General features: G+C 46.0%; 1 protein-coding gene across 1 annotated transcript in view; it reads right to left on the bottom strand.

Annotated features, from left to right (window-relative positions):
* fut8b (fucosyltransferase 8b (alpha (1,6) fucosyltransferase)) overlaps positions 1-18655 on the bottom strand; it is an 83584-nt gene that overhangs the window by 37763 nt on the left and 27166 nt on the right. The window contains exon 2 of the mRNA XM_041958548.1: positions 603-1221. Coding sequence (XP_041814482.1) covers positions 603-805 — 203 coding nt within the window. The 5' untranslated portion in view covers positions 806-1221. The remainder of the gene's footprint in view (positions 1-602; positions 1222-18655) is intronic.

An 18655-nucleotide genomic window follows, 5' to 3' on the forward strand; every position in this document is an offset into this window, starting at 1 on the left:
TATATCTTGCATACATGAAGTTAACAGTGACCTGGCTTCTGATCTGTCTAAATGCAGGTACTGTATGTCTTTTCACTCCTCGACATCTAGACCATGCTATTACTTGTGTGCCGAATGAGTCACTCAAGTGGTTGATGATGAACCCACTTTGGTTTCTGGCTTCCTGGACTCTGTTGCATTTACCACTCTGCTGGATTTGGCTTCTGTGTTTAATCACCGATAATGGATAAAGAGCATTAATACGGTTTATCCTCTGCATTACCAGTGTTGTGTCAGGCTTTCATCATTATATTGTTCATCATATTTTTTTTTTGTTTTACTGACTCACTACCTGCTATATGACTAACACTGAGGATGCACATGATCTGAAACTTCGATCAGGTGTTTACATGTCGTTTCAATCACAGTAATCCAGCTAGGATATTCAGGTTTCTCAAAGCCAGGTAAGGGATTATCCAGTTTCTGAACTAGGATTTGATTTTATATGTTCAACCACATTGATAGGACACACGTGTGCACATAAACACAGCTATTTATAGGAAACAAATGCTTGGTGTTGTTACATTTAAGCACCGTTCAATAAGCATCCAGCTTGATGTTACCTGAGCGATTCGGCCATGCGCCGCAGGTCTTCATTCTGCTGCTTGAGCCGCTCTAGCTTGGCCAGGATCTTGGAGAGCTCCCGGCTGGACCGCTCCGGGTGCTCGCTGTCTCTCACTAAGTGACCTCCGATGTAGAAGAGGAGCGTGCCCCAGGCCAACAGCACCAGGGTAATCCAACGCCATGAACCCGCCCAGGGCCGCATGGTTCAACCTCGCCCACCCAAAATGCCTCTTGGTGTGCCTGTACACCCACCGACCCGCCGGCCTGCCTGCCGGATGTGCACACACACACACACACTCTGTGCCCCGTCACCACAAGTGCCACAGGGCCAACCTTGGCATCCGCATCTTTGCAGGGATGGTCTTCAGTAAATGACAGATGAGAGGGAGATGCGTGCGTTTGTGGCTCAGGAGTGTGGAGGGAAAGTGGGTGTCTCTCCAGCGATCAACCAGACTCTCCTGTGTGTGCTAAAGCATGGCTAGCATGCTCAGAAATCTGTGTTTTGACGGCCCGACTGGTGTCCTCTCCCCTCCACCCAGCTCCTTGTTGACCAGCTTGTCCCACACCGTCTTGCTCTTTCCTTCCTGTCCCACAGGACACGTTTATTCGATTTTTGTCCTGTAGGAACAAAAAAAAGAAAAGACACTGAAGTTAGTTGAGCTTCTTGCAAAACATTTTGTCTTGCAAAACAGTTTATGTGCTGGTTGGTCAAACAGAGGCAAATTAAGAGCACTGCAGAGCTAGGCCAGCAAGCTAGCTTGACAGACAAACACTCCTGCAGAGGAGAGCAAAGCCTGAGACATGCCTCATACAGTGCCGTATAGAAACAGAGAGCACAAAACAGGCAGGCAGATACAGTAAAGATGCTGCAGACTGGTCCCAACATAACCCTGTCTCAGCAGCCTCCAGGATTGATCAGCATGACACTGCAATTTGCATTTACATAGTGATGTGCTGTCCCTGCGCTATGCTGCATTGCTGTCGAGGCAGGACAGGGATGTTCCACTTTCCACGTACTGCCTGCTTGCACATTACACACACACAACACACAACACAGTACACACACACACGACCGAGAATACATCTTTTAACTCCTCGACACCCCACACCACATCCTCAACCACAGCCCACTTCCAAAACCTTCTCTCTCGCTCTTAGCTCAACGAACACGACAGCTAATGGTTTTGTGTGGAGGCAAGTAAATCCCACAAAGTTCTCCCCGAGTGTTTTCTTCCTTCCCAAGTGTCCGCTGCCATCCCCGGTAGCCTCCATGACAGAATGCAACATTGTCAAGGTGATACAGTGAGCTCAATGGAGCAGAGGGAATGAAAAATCCCTGGATCATCACTTCCCTTCATCCCAACGCAGCGGGGGAGACGGAGATGGACGTGTGCCGGGTTTATGAAGCAACCTTCGCTGTCAACTCCCCAACAAAGCCCTGCCATGCAACTGAGACTACTTGTGTGATGGGATGAAGACTGGCAGGTGTGTGTGTGTTTGTGAGTGTGTGCGTGTGCACAACATCTAAGTGTGTGTATGTGCGCTATCATCTCTGAGTGTGGAGTACCACAGCGTGCTGGAATAATGCCAAACATCTTAGACTTTGTGTGAGTGGTGGTGGTGGTGGTGGGGTGGGCTTGATTGACACGTCACAGTGTCTCTGGTGTTTCTGCCTGTGAGCGTTCAAGACAGAGGAAAGTGTTCCTGCTGGGGTTCGCCTGGCAGCAGAGAAGTAGGTTAACAGTAGCTCATCATGTTTACCATGGCAGCATAGTTGATATGTAGGACATAAATGGTGCCATGCTGTAATACCATAGAGACTCTTCACGCTTCACTGGTGCAAACTGCCCAGAATGCAGCAGCTGAGATCACCGAAACAATGAGGGGCAAACTATTCTCCTTCATTTCTTATTGAATGATGCGGGATTATCGAAATCTGTGCAGACGCTGCTTCCTTGCCGGTGCTCCTGTTGTGACTAACCTAGGTTGACACAAGGGTGGCTCCTCTTTATGCATGCAGCACAAGGATGTGCTGAGCTGTGTTTTATTATGGAAAATAAGAGCTGCGAGTGGGTAGCACTCCACCAGCTAATGCACGACTGGGACTTTACTAAAAGGCAGGCTGCAAAAACCCTTGTCACTGTGTTTGAGGAGCCATAATGAGGTTTGTGTTCAGCAGACTAAAACTGATAAATATAAAACTGTTGGATGAGGCAGGCAATTGCTGCTAAATAGGATATGGGAATTTTTTGGAGATAACACTTCTAGCTAGTTGTTCTGTTTATACCTGAAAGTCAAGCTTTGCTAGTAATATATTACTGGTATATCAGTTGAACACTGGGGGAAATTAACACAAACTCCTTGCAGTTAATGGCCGACCTGAGACACTGGTTAGCCAGTGATTTCAGTCCAAGTAACACTGAGGTAAAAGCTTTAAAAAATGCAAAAATGTATTTGTAATTCTATATAACAAATGCACTAAAAGCAAGACGCACTTCGCCAATTTTTGAATTTCTTCTGAGGCTTGAAGGGCTTTCATTTTGCTTTCAATTGCACAGCTATTAACCGGTAACTGGACTGCATCTCCCAGACAGCACTGATGAAGTGGCAGGTAGTTGTGCTGTAACTTTGGGAGCTGTCCAGCAGTCAGCGGTCAGAGCTGGCCTGTCTTCCCTGGCCAGCTTGACTTTAAGCTCATCCTTCTCTTCCTCAAAGTGTTTTTCAATGCATTTAATCACAGTAGCTCTTGATGGCATAATGTACGTTTGGCTCGAGGTACCGAACTAGGTCTTTGAATCCCTCACCTTAGCCCCAGGCTAAGTGAGCTCTTAGCTCCCTTCAAATATTTGACATAAAACCTGGTTTACAAACTGGAAGCACTGATTTTAACTAACGGAAGCACTGATTTTAACTAGCGGGACAGCTTCGTCCACCAGGCTGTCAGGATGCTGAACTTCCTTTTATAATTTGCCTTCAAAAGTCCAACAACTTTATGGTGCAATACCAAATTGCTGGAGACCCCTTTAACAAATACAAAGCCAATATTATTTTACAAGGTCAAAAGAAAAATGATCAGCATAATCTAAAAGATCAAGCACGTCCAGCACACTAAAGCTCATAAATGTGAGCTTTTGATTGTTGCATAAGCCATTGATGGTAAAAACAAATTCACCACGTTTGAGTCTGGGCTGTAGAGCAGTGAAAGCTAATCTGAGTCACATCACTGGGAGCTCACAGTGCATAGAGTTTAGGTTACAGAACCTGAGATCACCCTTTTGCAATTAAATACTGACAAGCACCTCATAATTGTTATTAAAGAGATGCACTCTATAAACTGTTATTAGTCAATTCAGGTTTAAAATGAAAGCCATCAGAAAGTGAGTGAAGAAGGTTATTACAGTTTCTTTTCAACGTGCCTTTCAGCTTAGCCTTGGTTGTGATGAAGTGACAAAGGAGAGGAGAAACACATTCATGGTCCCTCTTCCAACAGTTTCGGATTGCTGTGTTTCATAACTAAAAGAATGAGGAGACGTCTATTGAGTCCCGTGTCAGCAGAATGTGCCCTGATTAAAGAGAAAATGATACTCTACTATAATTTATTCTGCTGATGATGATCTGGCAGCGTAATATTCCACCAGAGATATAGCCAAGTACGAGCCGAGCCCTGAAGATTTTAGCATTTTCTAAAACCTCTCACGTCTGCCCTCCAGTCGCCACGAACAGGGGGCTACATAAATAATGGAAATTATAATAATGTCAGTTAAATAAATAAAGTTCCCTACTGAGGCACAATCATTTCTAAGTTGGACTGTGTGACAGATATGCTGACAGTGGGATTTTAGAGAGGCTGGCCATATAGCGTCTCTTTTTTTATTCTGCTTTCCTCCACCATGACCCCCTCCTCCCCCTTCATCTTCCAAGGAAAGTGGAAACATGATTGCAAGGTCTTAGCTATTCTGGACAAAATGAAATATGTCACTGCTTCCTTTTGAATGTACAGTCCTCCAACTTTACAAGTGGAAGGAATAAGAGGGCCTACGGTGTTCATAAATTGGACCTCTTGTCTGCTCCACCTGCACGGCCGCTCGCCAAATCTTCCTCTCGACCTCGCGTTTCAAACGTCATCATTTTCCCACAATGCCCTTCACCTCGCTGTCACGCCAACGGAGGGAGCAGGTCGGGAAAGGCTCGCGTGGCGCATGTGGTACCGTGGAGCCGTTTGCCGCCCCCTGTCACCAGACGCCCCTGTGCTGCTGCAGCAATATGCAGGAGCCTGAGGGGTCAGCAGAGATGACCTGTTTTCAGTCCTGCTGGTTAATCTTCAGCGTGACTCAGGCTGCAGCAGAGGTCATCTATCAGCGCGCTCCGGTCTCCAGGCAATAAGCACCGCGATGAAGTCCACCACTGAATTATACATGAAAGCCCAGCTGAGGACGGCTTCTATTACACCAACATGGCCACTCCAGCTCGGGGACATCTAGAAGGGAGCGTCTATACTATACAATGTATACTGTAGATATATACATATGTGTGTGTGTGTGTTGCTTCTCATCTGTGTTGGTGCAGGAGAGAGTAATAGTGTGTGCTGCTGGGGGGCAATCTTATGGGGGATACGCAACAACACGCGGGCCACGTTATGGCATGCTGGTGGTGCAGATACGATGCATATGTCTGGAAAAGAGACAGGTAGCTGGAGATCAAGAACAACTGCGTGCAGTAGCAGCACTGGAAGAATGTGAAAAGTGAAAACGCTGTGATGCAGAAATATCGATTTCATTGAGGAAGCTGAATGTGACCTCGGACAGGAGCTGTACTTTTTTGTGTTGATCCTGTCGAAAGTGTTGAAATAAAAGAAATTCTGGATTTTCTAGCCCGGCATGTGACCAGTTTGATCTGAGATGTCTGATTCTCAATATCGGTTTATGGGCAGGACGGAGGGGGCAGCTTGCAGGTGCTTGGACTACAGAAATGGCAGCAAGAGAAACATCAACTCCAACTCTGGCAGCAAATTTTAACCATTATTTATCCAGGGATGGTTTGCTGAGCAAGCTGTTCTTGAGAAACAGCCTTCTTTATAGCCATAAAGCTACACTCAGTTCCGCCTGATAGCTGCCTGGTGCGGCCACATTTTCCAACAAATGCCCACTGAGCAGCTTCTCTGGCTATTTTCTCAGCTGGTCTGCTGGCTCAATCCGGCGACCTTCCGGCCTCTAGGCCAGTTCCCTAGGGATGGATCACGCAAGTGTCGGGAACACTGGGTTGACACATTTCAAGTACAAGAAGTACAAGATCAAAAGACATAACATAGGAGTGGATCTAACAAAGCCAGGAAAAAAGAAAGAATCAGGGGATCATAATGTATTCGTCCCAAAAAGCAGCAGGAAAACAACACAAAATGCTTCAGGAGGGATTGTAACCTGAAATGTTTGCTCCCTTGTTTCCTGCCATTTTCAACAAAAACATTGTGATTAAATTTTAAGTGTGACTGTGATATTTTATTTTTCTTTCATCAATATGAATATCAGCAACCGTGTGACTCACACAGCAGCAGAGTGCTCCCACTCCCAGTGCTGCTTTTCACTTCTCGGTTGGCTCAGAGCCGAGATGCGGAGACACCCGTGGCTTTTTCGGGGCGTACCCGGCATTTTATGTGCATGTGTGTGCCCACGAGTGGGCGTGGGGGAGTCACCCTGCTCGGTCAGGTATGCCTCGCTGCGCACACATTAACACACACACATACACGAGAGTGGTAAATATTTCATGAGCTGCTGTTTACTTCACAACATTTCTTAGCTGAATGTGGAAGAGTCCATTAACTGAGGCTAAATGGCAGAGAGAAAGCCTGGCGCCGGGACAAGCGTGGGGAAAGAGAAGGAAACAGATAGATGGAGACCAGGGAGGGTTAAAGGCATGACGCCCAAAGTAACTGCACTGGGTTTGAAAACATACACATGGAAAGGCCCGAGGCGAACACAAGGTCATGTCCTTAGAATTGTTTGTGGGAATTTGGGGGCTTTAAAGCACAGCAAAGGAGGTAAGGTTTTACAATTACAGGCAAAAAAACCCCAAAAAACAATGGGTTTTTAATGATCTTTAAATATGCCTGTATTTATGCAAAGCAATTGAGTCAAACTGAAATTATCATCATCTTGTTAAAATCCTGGCTACGACACGAGCCAAAGCTCTGAAAGAAAAAAAAAGTATCAAAACAGTAAATACTATTTACTATTGTACACAAGAGTCTTGTTAGTACATTCTGACCATATTTCAAACAGATTTCATTTTCACATAATAACTACACATAAAGACATATAAAATTAATTATATCAGATCCATCTTTCTAGCATTTCACCAGTTTAAGAGGTTTGATTTTCAACATGCAGTGACTCATGAGCACAATGGGCAACATCATCAGCAATATTTATCAAAGCGGAGCTGAGAAATGCCAAACATCCATAAAAACGGGCCAATAAAACACACACTGCTGCTGGTTACTGCGCTGCCATTTGTTATTGTGTCTGCAGACATATACACTAATGATTAAAGCTGGATTGCAAACTGCCCCGCTGACACCAGACCTGGAGGGGTACCAAAGGTCCGCTGTATGTCAGTGGGTTTTTTGATTTTGAATTTTCAGCAAGGGTGTTTGCGCCACTAAATTATAATATCAGCTGAGGCGGGTTCCGCATCATTTGCCTATCTTGATGCCAACTCTTGTAGAGGGACCCTATGTTGGAAACTAGCTGGGCATTATCATTTTAGTTTACACTGAGCTCACATGATGCACTAAATTATGTTTAATGCAATTACCAGAACTAACAAAAATTAAGTATTATAGGAGCATGGGTGAGGTGGTTGCACTTGACTAAATAACTTGGATGACACAGTGTACCCACTGCATACATTGCTCTAAAGATGGCAGGTGGGCAAATTTTAGCTTTGGAGCTACTTATCTAGTTAATTCAGCCATGCAAGTTGATGTCTGCCTGCAAACGCCAATGCGCTGTAATGGAGACATGGTGTAATTTGGACAGGGTTACCACAGAGTATAAAAATCAAATATTTGTCAGCTCTTTTCACAGAGGGTTGTGTATTCACAGAGCGATGCACTTTCATCATCACTTTCACCAACTACCTGAGCTCTTGAGCAGTGAAGGCTGCCCACCTCATCGCAACTTTGGGATTAAGTCTCGCAGAAGTGGCTAAAGGTCTCAGAGAAGTTCCAGCCATGCAACCGCTGAGCCCGCTGCAGCTTGGCATTCAGTATCAGAGCTAAGCACACAGCCTCTCCTTCAAGGTTATCTCTGTGGAGAATTCGCTGACAGCAGGGTACACATGCACGCGCATTCACAAGCGCACGTGCACTCACATGGTGACACAAAGATAGGTACCCACACATACACACACCTCGGTGGCCCGGCGAGGGGGGCATGTTTGCGCTGGCGGTTTATGCAAACAAGTTTTTAATTGGGACGGTGGGATGTATGATTAGCAGTAAAAAGCACCAATCATTCCCCTGTTTTATTACTTTTTATGTCCAAATAAAAACAGGGATCTGGGCGGGGGCCCCACCTGCCAACCCAATCTGTCTCCTGACGAGTGAAGGTGGATCTCGGAGCTCAGACGTGGTCAAGGGCAGCATTGTAAATTCACCGTGTCAGTGAGGGTGATGAACTGGCTCTGCAACGGTATGTGTGTGTGTGTGTGTGTGTGTGTGTGTGTGTGTGTGTGTGTTTGAGAGAGAAGGGAAAAGAGCAAGAGTCAATGCCACTCAAGCAGCTGCATGTATCACGCCTCGAGCAGAGAGCACATTAAGTGTCAGAGTGTGTATGTGAGAGTTTGAGTTAGTGTTTATTTGGGGATGGGATGGGAAGGGTTGCAGAGGAATTGTGGAACTAAGCATCATTTCAAATTGATCATTTACTTTAAGCTCAGCAGTGTTGAGAAATACAATTGTCTGTGAAAGCCAGAGAGCGCGCTATAAAGAGCCCTGACCGTTATTATTTGCGAGGAACAGAAAAGAGGAAGCTCATGGTCTGCGTTATCCATGTACCTTGAGCTATGTCGCTGCTTGGATCCACACACACAGACACACACACTTCCCGTCTGTTCCACTTTCTGTTCCTCGTAATGAGTCCCAATGACGGCTGACCTTTCGCAGCCTGGGGTGCCAGGGACGAGCTAGGGAGGTGGGGCCAGTGAAGGGGAGGGTTGAGGGGCCTGTGGTGACCCCATACAGAGGGTGCCAACCTTCATTCAGCCACTGTAAAGAGGCCTAATGACGAACTGAACACAAGAGAAAACAGAGAAAAGAAGGGATAATAGAAGGAAATCAGTGGCCAGAGAGGGAGGGAGATGAGGAGAAATAAAGAGGATGGGGGGAGAGAACAGCTACTGTTACACTGTGCTAAATTGTATGATTTTTATCATCTGAATATGCGGTGACGCATAATGTGATACGCCTGGATCCACTGAATATGGATTTTGCTCAGATTACAATCAGACCTTTGAAACTAGTCTTGGAAGTGGTCAGGCTCACGTTATTATTATCATTCTGTGTAATTTTGCTGCAATCCACAATGAGAGTGACATGAAGAGATGGAGGAAAAAAAGAATTTTGAGTTAATGCACCCATGGGAGATGTGATAGTCATTTCCAGGTTAAGTGTGGATGCACAGCTGTGTGAACCAATGAAACACTGTGATCAGGTATCAAAAAAAAAAAAAAAGAAAGAAAAAATCCTGACGCGTAACCACAGTCTGAGTGACAGGTTTGGCAGGAAAGTAAAGGGAGAAAATCAGAAATGGCACCGCAGTGAGAACAGACAGAGAAGGAATGTGTCTGAGGCTGATGCCAGTGGTTAGGGGACACAAGCAACAGAGGTAGACAGTGAGAAAAATTGTCCTGATCTCCTACCGCAATCTCCCAATAAAAGCCAAGATTGACGAGAACAGGGGGCCCGGCGGTCTCCTGTGCAATAAGTTATGTTTCCAAGACTATAAGCAGCGCAGCCCACCCCAAAACACTCCCTACCTCACTCACCTTCTGTGGCAGAATTTATGGTCAGCGGTTAACTCCCATTACACCCTGGCTCAGGGCAAAAGTAACCCCCCCCCCACCACAAGTGCCCTCGCCGAGGGCGAGGCTTGAATGATAAGGCGACGACTGGGGGAATGAGAAGATGGAGAGGACAGCTGTGGCAGAAGAGACCTGGGCTGCGCTGGGAGAGGAGGAAGACGAAGAAGGAGGAAGAGCGAAATGCACACAGCAGAAGAATGCCCAGACAGCAAGAACGCGGAGAAAAAAATAAAACAGCCACAGACAAGGAAAAAAAAAGCATTGTGGTACGGAGTAGGAGGCAGGGAGGTGAAGAAAGATGGCGGCTATAGACACAGACAGAGGGGGAGATGAAGAGCGCTCCCCAAGGGGCCCGAGTCCTGACTAATACAGAGAAGGAGTTCTATAAACAGCAGTAACACACATCTCCCTCCGATTCATCGCTCTCTGCTACATTACCTCCATTCTCCTGTCTTCAACCCTTAGCTCCTTTGCTCCGTGACCTTAAAATCCCCACACTGCAACAACACATCAGCGGTAACAAGTGACATATTTATTCATCCTCTGTTCAGCCTTAAAATCTTGTTGTTTTATTTTCCCAAGACAAGAGAGAAAAAATATCTAGCAACTGCAGGAGCCAGTTGATTACATGGTAACTCCCCAGACAACAAACGCTTTCCTCCTGAAATAAAGCACCATTCCACGTACTTTTAAATGTCACCCCATTTTAAAGAGAGTCCTTGCACAAGGCACATGAAAGCTGTTTAAAGTGACTCTGTCCTTGCATTAGTGCTTTTAAAGACAGTTCTGCAGATATTAAAAATGGCGTGGTGCTTCAGTGACGGTCAGGATTTCGCATCCAAGCACGCGGCCTTTTTCGTGCCGACCCTCCACATTTGGTCTTCCCTTCGAGTTTATTCCGGGTGCTCCAGTTTCCTCCCGCGCTCAAAAGACACGCACGCGAGATGAAGTGAAAGCTGGAAATTTCCCACAGCCGACAAGCATTGGTCCACCTGCGCTGGTCCTGCGATGGACCGGCGACTGGCATGAATAAATGTTAAAGCGGACTACGAAATTAATAATTGAAAAGTTGAGATGGGTGTTTTTTGTGCCGTGCTCAGCTGACTGCTGTCCTCCTCTCAACTCGCTGCTCCACTCCATATTGCTTGACTCACTGGCTTCCTCTTAACTCCATTTCCTCTTCCTCATCTTAACAGATTTTTGTTCGAGCTTGACATTAAAACCCAAACCCACCGGGACCTGCCTCGAACAGACTTGGGTAAGCTTGAACTGGATTTTCCATTTAATTGCTTCGCTTTGGGTCAGGATTGTTTGAAAATACTCCTTCCCTCACTTAATGATGAGAAATTACTTAGCCATGTTGGGATTCAAGGGGATTGGATATAACAGAGTTTGGTACAGCTTGGACACAATTTCCAAGATAAGATCCAATTTTTGCAGCTCATAACCTATCCTCACCGCCCCTTTCTGCCCTTTTTCTTCCATCCTTCTCTCAACAGCCTTGCCTCTTCCTCCTCCCACCACCACAGCAGCCTGCATGCGTCACAACACAAGCCATATTGACAGAACTCCTCGTCCCCGTCAGGTTGTGTTTTCTGCTTCGGGTCCGTGCTCGTTTGTTTGCCTGACTTCTCCTCCATCTCTTCCACTGCGGCTCCACGTCTGGCACTGTGTGTGTCTGCCCAGCCCTTCAGCTTCCGCTTGGATGCTCCTTTCACTCGACGTGGCCTTTTGTGATTAATGTATGGATTGTGCAGAACCTCATGTGGAGGGAGGCTTTTTTTATTTTTTGTCTGAGGTGCAGCAGCGGCGGTTGGCATGATTATATTTGACCGGTTCAACAAGAGTTTATTGTAGTGTTGTAGGAAAACAATCCCGTCATCAGGCTGAAGAGTTTCTGCTTTGCTGGAGACACTAATCACATTCACTACATTCAGCCTTGACTTGTTTGACTCGGATACACCATTGGTTGTTAGTGTAATGAAACTGACAATTACAGGCTACAGTGCAAACATTCCCTCTGTGGCTCTTCATAACCAGAGGTTTTTTTAGCGTAGTCATTCGGGCTTGGCCCTAAATGCTTCAACTCTGCATTCCTCAGGCGCTCAATAAAAAAAAAGACACAAGACTCATTGAAAAGAAGAAGAAAAAAAACCCCTGCCTCATCTTTAGGGGATGAAGTTTCCTAAATGCGATTAAAGAGAAATACTGGCACACTGTCTTCCCTGACCCCTATTAACGGCGCCTGAGAAAACAGCCACCGCGTCTCTCCTCTCCACACACCCTGCCACTAAGCAGGACCTGTTGCTCAAATCACATTAACTAACAGCAGATGAAAAAAAAAAACTCAATACACAGCGTGCCGGGCTGAGCTGATGCAATCACACCCACAAACACACCTTTTGCTGCTCCATCTCTCGCAGAGGAAGATGGAGGAATAAAATCATGTGTTGCCGCCGAGCAAAATATTTCTTAATAGTCCCTCCTTCTATCCAGTGCGGGCGCTGCTGAGGCCTTATTAACACTTGGCAAAGCCAGAGCAGGAGTTTACGCAACGTGACTTTGTAAAAGCTGAAAGTGAAGGAAGAGACTTACACTTCAACTGCTGCCGGAACATTGTGATCCAACTGGGAGCAGCTGCATCCTTGTTTCAATAACACACCAACAATACGCTGCCCCCCTTCCATTCGGCAGGATCAGTCGAGAGACAACCCACGGGGAAGGCTCTGTCGCTCTCCTTCACCGCGCTCTGGGCCACGGCGTGGTAGCAATGTTACATATATGTAATGCTAGGTGTGCATCTTGTCAGTTGCCTTGAACATTGGTCCTGACACCAGTCTAGACAGCACAGGGAAGTCCATCAATCTTCCTCTGGGGAACCGGTTAGTTGCTTATTCAGTTCCCTTGTGCAATGACTGGGCTTTCACCCCCTCACTTGCTTGCAGCTCCTATTCTCTGAGTGTGCAACCAGCCACTGCACACAGCTGTCATGTGTCTGGTGAAAGCGGTGTGACTGACACTCATTGTTCAAGATTGAATATGCATTTCTCCCTCCAGGACTGACGCATGCCAAATGAAGGACATTCCCCTGATTGATGGCATCTATTTATAATAGAGCTCTCTCCTTTCACTCTTGTACAGACTTTCTCTCTATTTGTCTCAGTCTGCCATGCCGACCTTTGACAGGCCCAGAACTAGAATCCACCAGTGGGTAAACAGAGAGAGCTGAACTTCAATGCGGAGTCCAGAGTTCTTGGAAATCTCTCACAGTTCATCCAATTTTCCATTAAGGGTTGCAGAAATTATGCATGGGAACAGGAAAGGTGGGAGGAGGAGGGGCACTCCCGAGCACCAAGGTAAGATCACAAACATAATCAATAATGCACTGCCTATTGTGTTACGGCACTGCAGTCAGCTCAGTTCAGTTCCATTCAAGTGAATCCACATTGCCGGACCGGCCAGCCTTGCGCAAAGTCAACAGTCCAGATGAAAGATGGGCCTTCTGGAAGGCAACCACAGTAGAAACAGCAAGGAGGGGAAGAAGGGATGATGGCCTGAGCAGATGAGAGGCTACGTGGGCGGACTTGGAAGGAGAATAAGGCACAGAGGGAGTGCCTGGTTGCCACTGCCGCAGATGTTGTTTGTGAGTCTTCACACAACGTTGCACTCCATCCGCAATCCGCCAAAACGAATGGAGACTGTGGCCCTGGGCTGAGGCACTAGATAGTAAAATAATGATAAAAACACCACCATCTTCTGTAGTACGCTCACGGTGCGCTACATACTTCATCTGATACATTTAATTTGATGCATACTACTCAAGTAAGTTTTTTCTTGCACCCGTCTTTGCACTCTTTTCCCAGCTCGTTTCCATGGCTCACAACTTCCCCGCTGGAACTTACTGATACAGGCCAAGCCGAAACACTTCAACGGCTAATCTACAAGCATTGATGGCTAACATCTTCATCTGCAAACCACAACACAGGCAGGTAAAAAATGCAGTCAACAGCCTTTGTGTCCTCGAGATTCTGTCCATCATACTAATCATTGTTTTATGTGGCCCTGGGGGATGTTTATTAGTACCCATGCAACTTCCTTATCCACACATTTATTACTATGTGACATGCACAACAGTTATTCCCATTGCTTTTCCTGGTGACCAAGCAACAGGCATCCTGAGTAACTGCTGCTATATTGCCTCGTAATACAGACGTCTGGCCTGTCTACCTATGAATTATTGATCTGCTCATGCAACGTAAACACAATAAACGGACATGATAATATCTCTCTGTCACAGCACACACGATATGAGTGTGTGTGTAGCTCACCCACTGAGAAACACAGATCACCTGGAAACTACTAAACATGCAAGATTTCTTTTTTTTTTTTTGCCTTATATCTCGAGATAAAAGAAAGTCTTATTTGATCGTTTGAAGATCCTGAGCGAAGACGCTGCCTTTTTACAAAGTTCTCCAATTCAAACAGCCACTTGGTTTAGAAATCCTAATCACATCCCTGTGATTACACGATCCTGGAGAACCGTATAAACCTACCAGGCACATTTTGTACAAAGTACGCATTGATCTTAGCGCTGCTCAGCTAGCATTGATCTCATGCCAGGTCTGTGAACAGGCAGTGTGCTAGCTGGATCCCGTGTGCTTGTGTGTGAGTCGGTAATGGTCTAGTTTGGTCTCCGTCTGTCCGGAGGTAGAAATTTCCCCCACCCCCCGCACTCCCTTCTTGCCTCCTCAGTCTGTCGGATCTGATCCTCCCAGTGTGTCCTCTGTGGTGTCTGCTTCTGTTCCCCTTCCTGTCGGTGAGCTGAGGGCCAGCAGAGGGGAACAGGCTTCCAGCGCCTTGGCCTGGTAGCCTGGCTCCCGACAGCCCAGTCATTACTGCTGGCTAACAAGCAGAGAGCGAGGGACGTCTGCGGCTGCTCTTCCCCTTAACTAACAAAGAGAAAGACCTCACGGGTAACTGTGGTAGCAGCGGCAGCACAGAGGCACAGGCTCCTGCTGGACTCATAATGGTGCTTTCTCATTATATGCTGTCTCCTGGGGGAAAAAAAAGATGTACATGCTGGGCTACAGGTCCTTTCAACTAGGCATTGTGGGACTACAGGGGTAGAGAGGAAGGAACATTATGTACACGGCCTGTCACATACCACTGCTTTGAATTATCTTTACGTAGTGATGCATGTGTGTGTGTGCGCATGCAGGCATGTGCTCTGTGCCGTCCTCACGTGTGCACTCAGCTGGATGTTTACATGCTTCCTTAATGTCATCTTTTATTTTTGTTGGTGCCAGGGATGTCAGAGGAATTCCTCGGAGGGGGAGGGGGGGGCATGAAATGAGTTTGACTTGATTTGATTTGATTCCAGTGGCTCCATCAGAGCCGAGGGCGATGCGGGGGAAAGGCAGGACTCACAGAGCCCATTGCGTACTCAAGCGTACACGTACTCAAACCAAAGAACAGGCGCACAAGCACACAAAAATATATATTCCCAACACGCAGGCACGCGCGCCCGCACGCCCGCACGCCCGCACGCACGCACGCACGCACGCACGCCCGCACACACACACTCTGCTTGCTTCAAGGTCCACAAACTTGTGGGATATGCAGCGTTTCCCAATAGTTGGCAGTCAATATCAGTGATAGGGCACGAAGGCGTGGGATATGTTTATTAATGACTTGTAAAACACTCTTAAATCCTCGGCCCACCACTTGTTTGACAGTTGTTTTCATCAATTTTCAGTTGTGTGTCCATATTGAAGTGGGCTGTGTTTTGGCAGAATTTTTGTTGACATTTCATTTAGTCAGCTCAATATCTCATCTACGCTCAGGCATGAAAGTCTCTCAGCCTATTATAGGCTAATGAGACTAGTGTTACTTTACTTTCTCATGCAAATTTACGGGACTATTACTCTTCCAACTGATCATCGGCAGTTTGTGAACAAAGATGCAGTCAATTGTCTCCATAGCATTTTGCGCATGTTATGGTTCAAGCGTTGTCATTATAGTGAATATATGGCATAGTGACAGCTGTCCACTTACAAGAGGTGGACAAAATATCATAAGAACTGTAAACTGTAATGCAACCCAATGCAACAGCCCTGCAATATATCTGCTTACAACATTTTTTTTGTTGACACTGTCAGAGACGTGTTGACTCAACTTAATATCTATTTTTGAAGCTGTAGTTTGTGGCTGTGTTGAACTAGATTACACTACATGGTCTGTGTTTTCATTATTTTTCAATATAACAGAAACACCTGGTCCAGGTGAATTTTGGTTTAAGACAGCATATTGCAATGTGTACCGCATTGGGTGTTACTTTTCCATTGGACGAAACAACATAAGCAAATTTTGACCTCAAAACTGACTGCAGAGTTGGATCAACATCTCTCTGACACAGACTGACAAATAAGCAAACAATATAAGCCTCACACAAAGGTACAGTCGTATTTACTGCAAGACTGTTGCATTGAGTTGCATTACAGTTTAAGTGTCATCTTACATCATAAGTGCAATGTATTATGGTCACCGCAGTTCAACAAGTTACTGCTTCTTGGCGTTGAAACTGCACAGATTTTCATCATGTAAAAACACAGAAAATGTTGCTGCTTGAAATCCAAACAGCTGCATAAAAAAAGCGGATCCAATTCCCTTCATTTGAGATGCAATACGTTAGGCCTGTTTGTTAAAATAAAGTTTTGATATTGGGATTTGGCTATTGGTGCTGAAAAAGAAGTGATGATTTCAAAACGCACAAACATACAAAACATACTACTGCAGAGCAGGCAAGTTAAAACTCTTTTTAAACCACTTCATTACTACTGCCTACACCGACTATCAAGACAAAGGCAGCTGCTTCGAAGCATTTTTACTTCTGTTCATTATAAATGCACAACATTCAGTGTTTTCTCTGCCACGGAGCCACCAAATAAAGATGCCAAATGAAGCTAGAAATGTTTGAACCACACTATTAAATCTTAAACCAAAATTCATCTGGACCAGCTGTCAAACAGATGTTCTTAGCCTCATTCCTTCAGTAGCTCATACACCAGTGATACACAGTAGACACCAGTTACCTCCTCCAGGCATGCCCCCCCATATGCAATCAGGTCACGCGGCTGATCTTTGACAGGTGCACACTTAGGTCTGTGCAGAGCCGCCCCGAGACCAGAGCTCTGACCCCTGGTAATGGGTCTCTGGGGGTAGGGGCAGCCAAACACATTCTGCTCTGTACAGTTGTAAACTGGCTTGCCCCTCCCCTGGGACTGACTCCCCCACATTGCAACCCCTTGTCACCTTCCCTCCCTCCTCCACCCTCCACTGCAATGAAGCAAAGTGACGCTGTTGTCAAGGTTACCTGGGGATGGGAGGAGCGGGGTTAGGAGGAGCGGGGTTAGGAGGTACAGATGAGGTGGTTTGTTATCTGTCTACATGGTTGATGTGAGACGAAATATGATTGTGTCCTGGAGGTATAGGTAGTGATGGGATGATGGAGGTATAGGAATTTTGGACTGAAGGGGGCATACAGGAATGGTAAATATGTAAGTCTCTGAGAAATTGCAAATATATCAGCATATATATGTGTATAGGTGTGTGTGTGTGTGTGTGTGAGTTAGTGTGTGCATGTCTAAGCAGAGCAGAGGTTGGTGAAGCTTAGCCGACTCTGTGGAATGTAAACTAGCCACTGCAGCACTCCTGCCTGGCCTCAGTCAGACGCTGCCCCACCGGAGATCGAGCATGCTGTTCGAAGCCCCCCTCCTCACACGGCCCTGCATCCAGCACACCGGGCTGCCATCCCTGTTTAAAAACTGCCTGCCTAGCACCCACCTCACATTCCGGTTGCCACGGTGATTTGCTCACCTTGTCTCTATTTTCAAGCATTTGGAGATTAAGTACAGTTCGAACAAAAGCAAGCGGTCACTTACCATGCATTATCATTTCACAGCTATTTCCTGCCAACTGCAGCCATCACCCTTGATGCCCAAGGGAAGGTCCAATGCTTTAATCTAATCTGACGGCGAATTACGGCTGCTCGATTATGGCAAAAATCATAATCACGATTATTTTGGTCAATAGTGAGATCACGATTATAACATAATCAGTCATTGCCTTTGGAAACATGCAGTTTTTTAATTTTTGACAGTGGATTTCCTTGAACTTTAAATATAGTGCAACTGAAAAACAACTAAAGAAATTAATGTTTTGTAATAATGACAATTATATGTTCTATCATAAATAAATATTCAATATTTGATTTACGTAGGGCGGACTATAATGGAAATTGCCAAAATGATTCTCGCCCTTTTTGGCCGCTCCAAACATCAGTACCACATCAAAATCCAAGCAACAGCTGGCTTTATCAGGCTTTTGCAAACGACGGCTCACTTGACCGCAGTGAGTTTAACTAAACATGCCACAGCCTGGCTGAGAGTGAGTTGGGGCTTTTGGGGAGGGGGCAACAGCACGTCACTGTAAAGGAAAAGGGGTGCGCTGGATTTATAACACAAGAAATAACAAGTGCATCATCTCAAAACTGCGTTCCCTCGAATCTTCCATTATCTTGTTTTCATAATTGCTGAAAGCCAATACATTATTGAAAATGAAACTTGACTAATCGTCCAGTCCGGCAACGATTTGATTAGCTTGGCCACAGAGTAACCTATGTTCTTTGCGCACATATCGCTAAGAAAGCATCATTTCATAACTCCCCCACCCTCCTCCCCGCTCTCTCTCGCTGGATGTGACTCTACAAATGTCAGCGTTGGCTGCATGTGTCACTGACTTGATGTATTGTGTTGTGCTGTGTATGTGTGTGTGTGTGCGGCTCTGCTGCACCCATGGCTCACCAGCCATCTGCAGCCCACTGAGGGACACATGATGATGACGGCTGAGTCACCCATTAGCCCAAATTAGAGCCATCCTTCCACCGTTCAAGACAAGGCCGCTGGCAATGCCACGC

The sequence above is a fragment of the Chelmon rostratus genome, chromosome 18 (assembly GCF_017976325.1).
Source record: "Chelmon rostratus isolate fCheRos1 chromosome 18, fCheRos1.pri, whole genome shotgun sequence".
NCBI classification, from domain to species: Eukaryota; Metazoa; Chordata; class Actinopteri; order Chaetodontiformes; family Chaetodontidae; genus Chelmon; species Chelmon rostratus.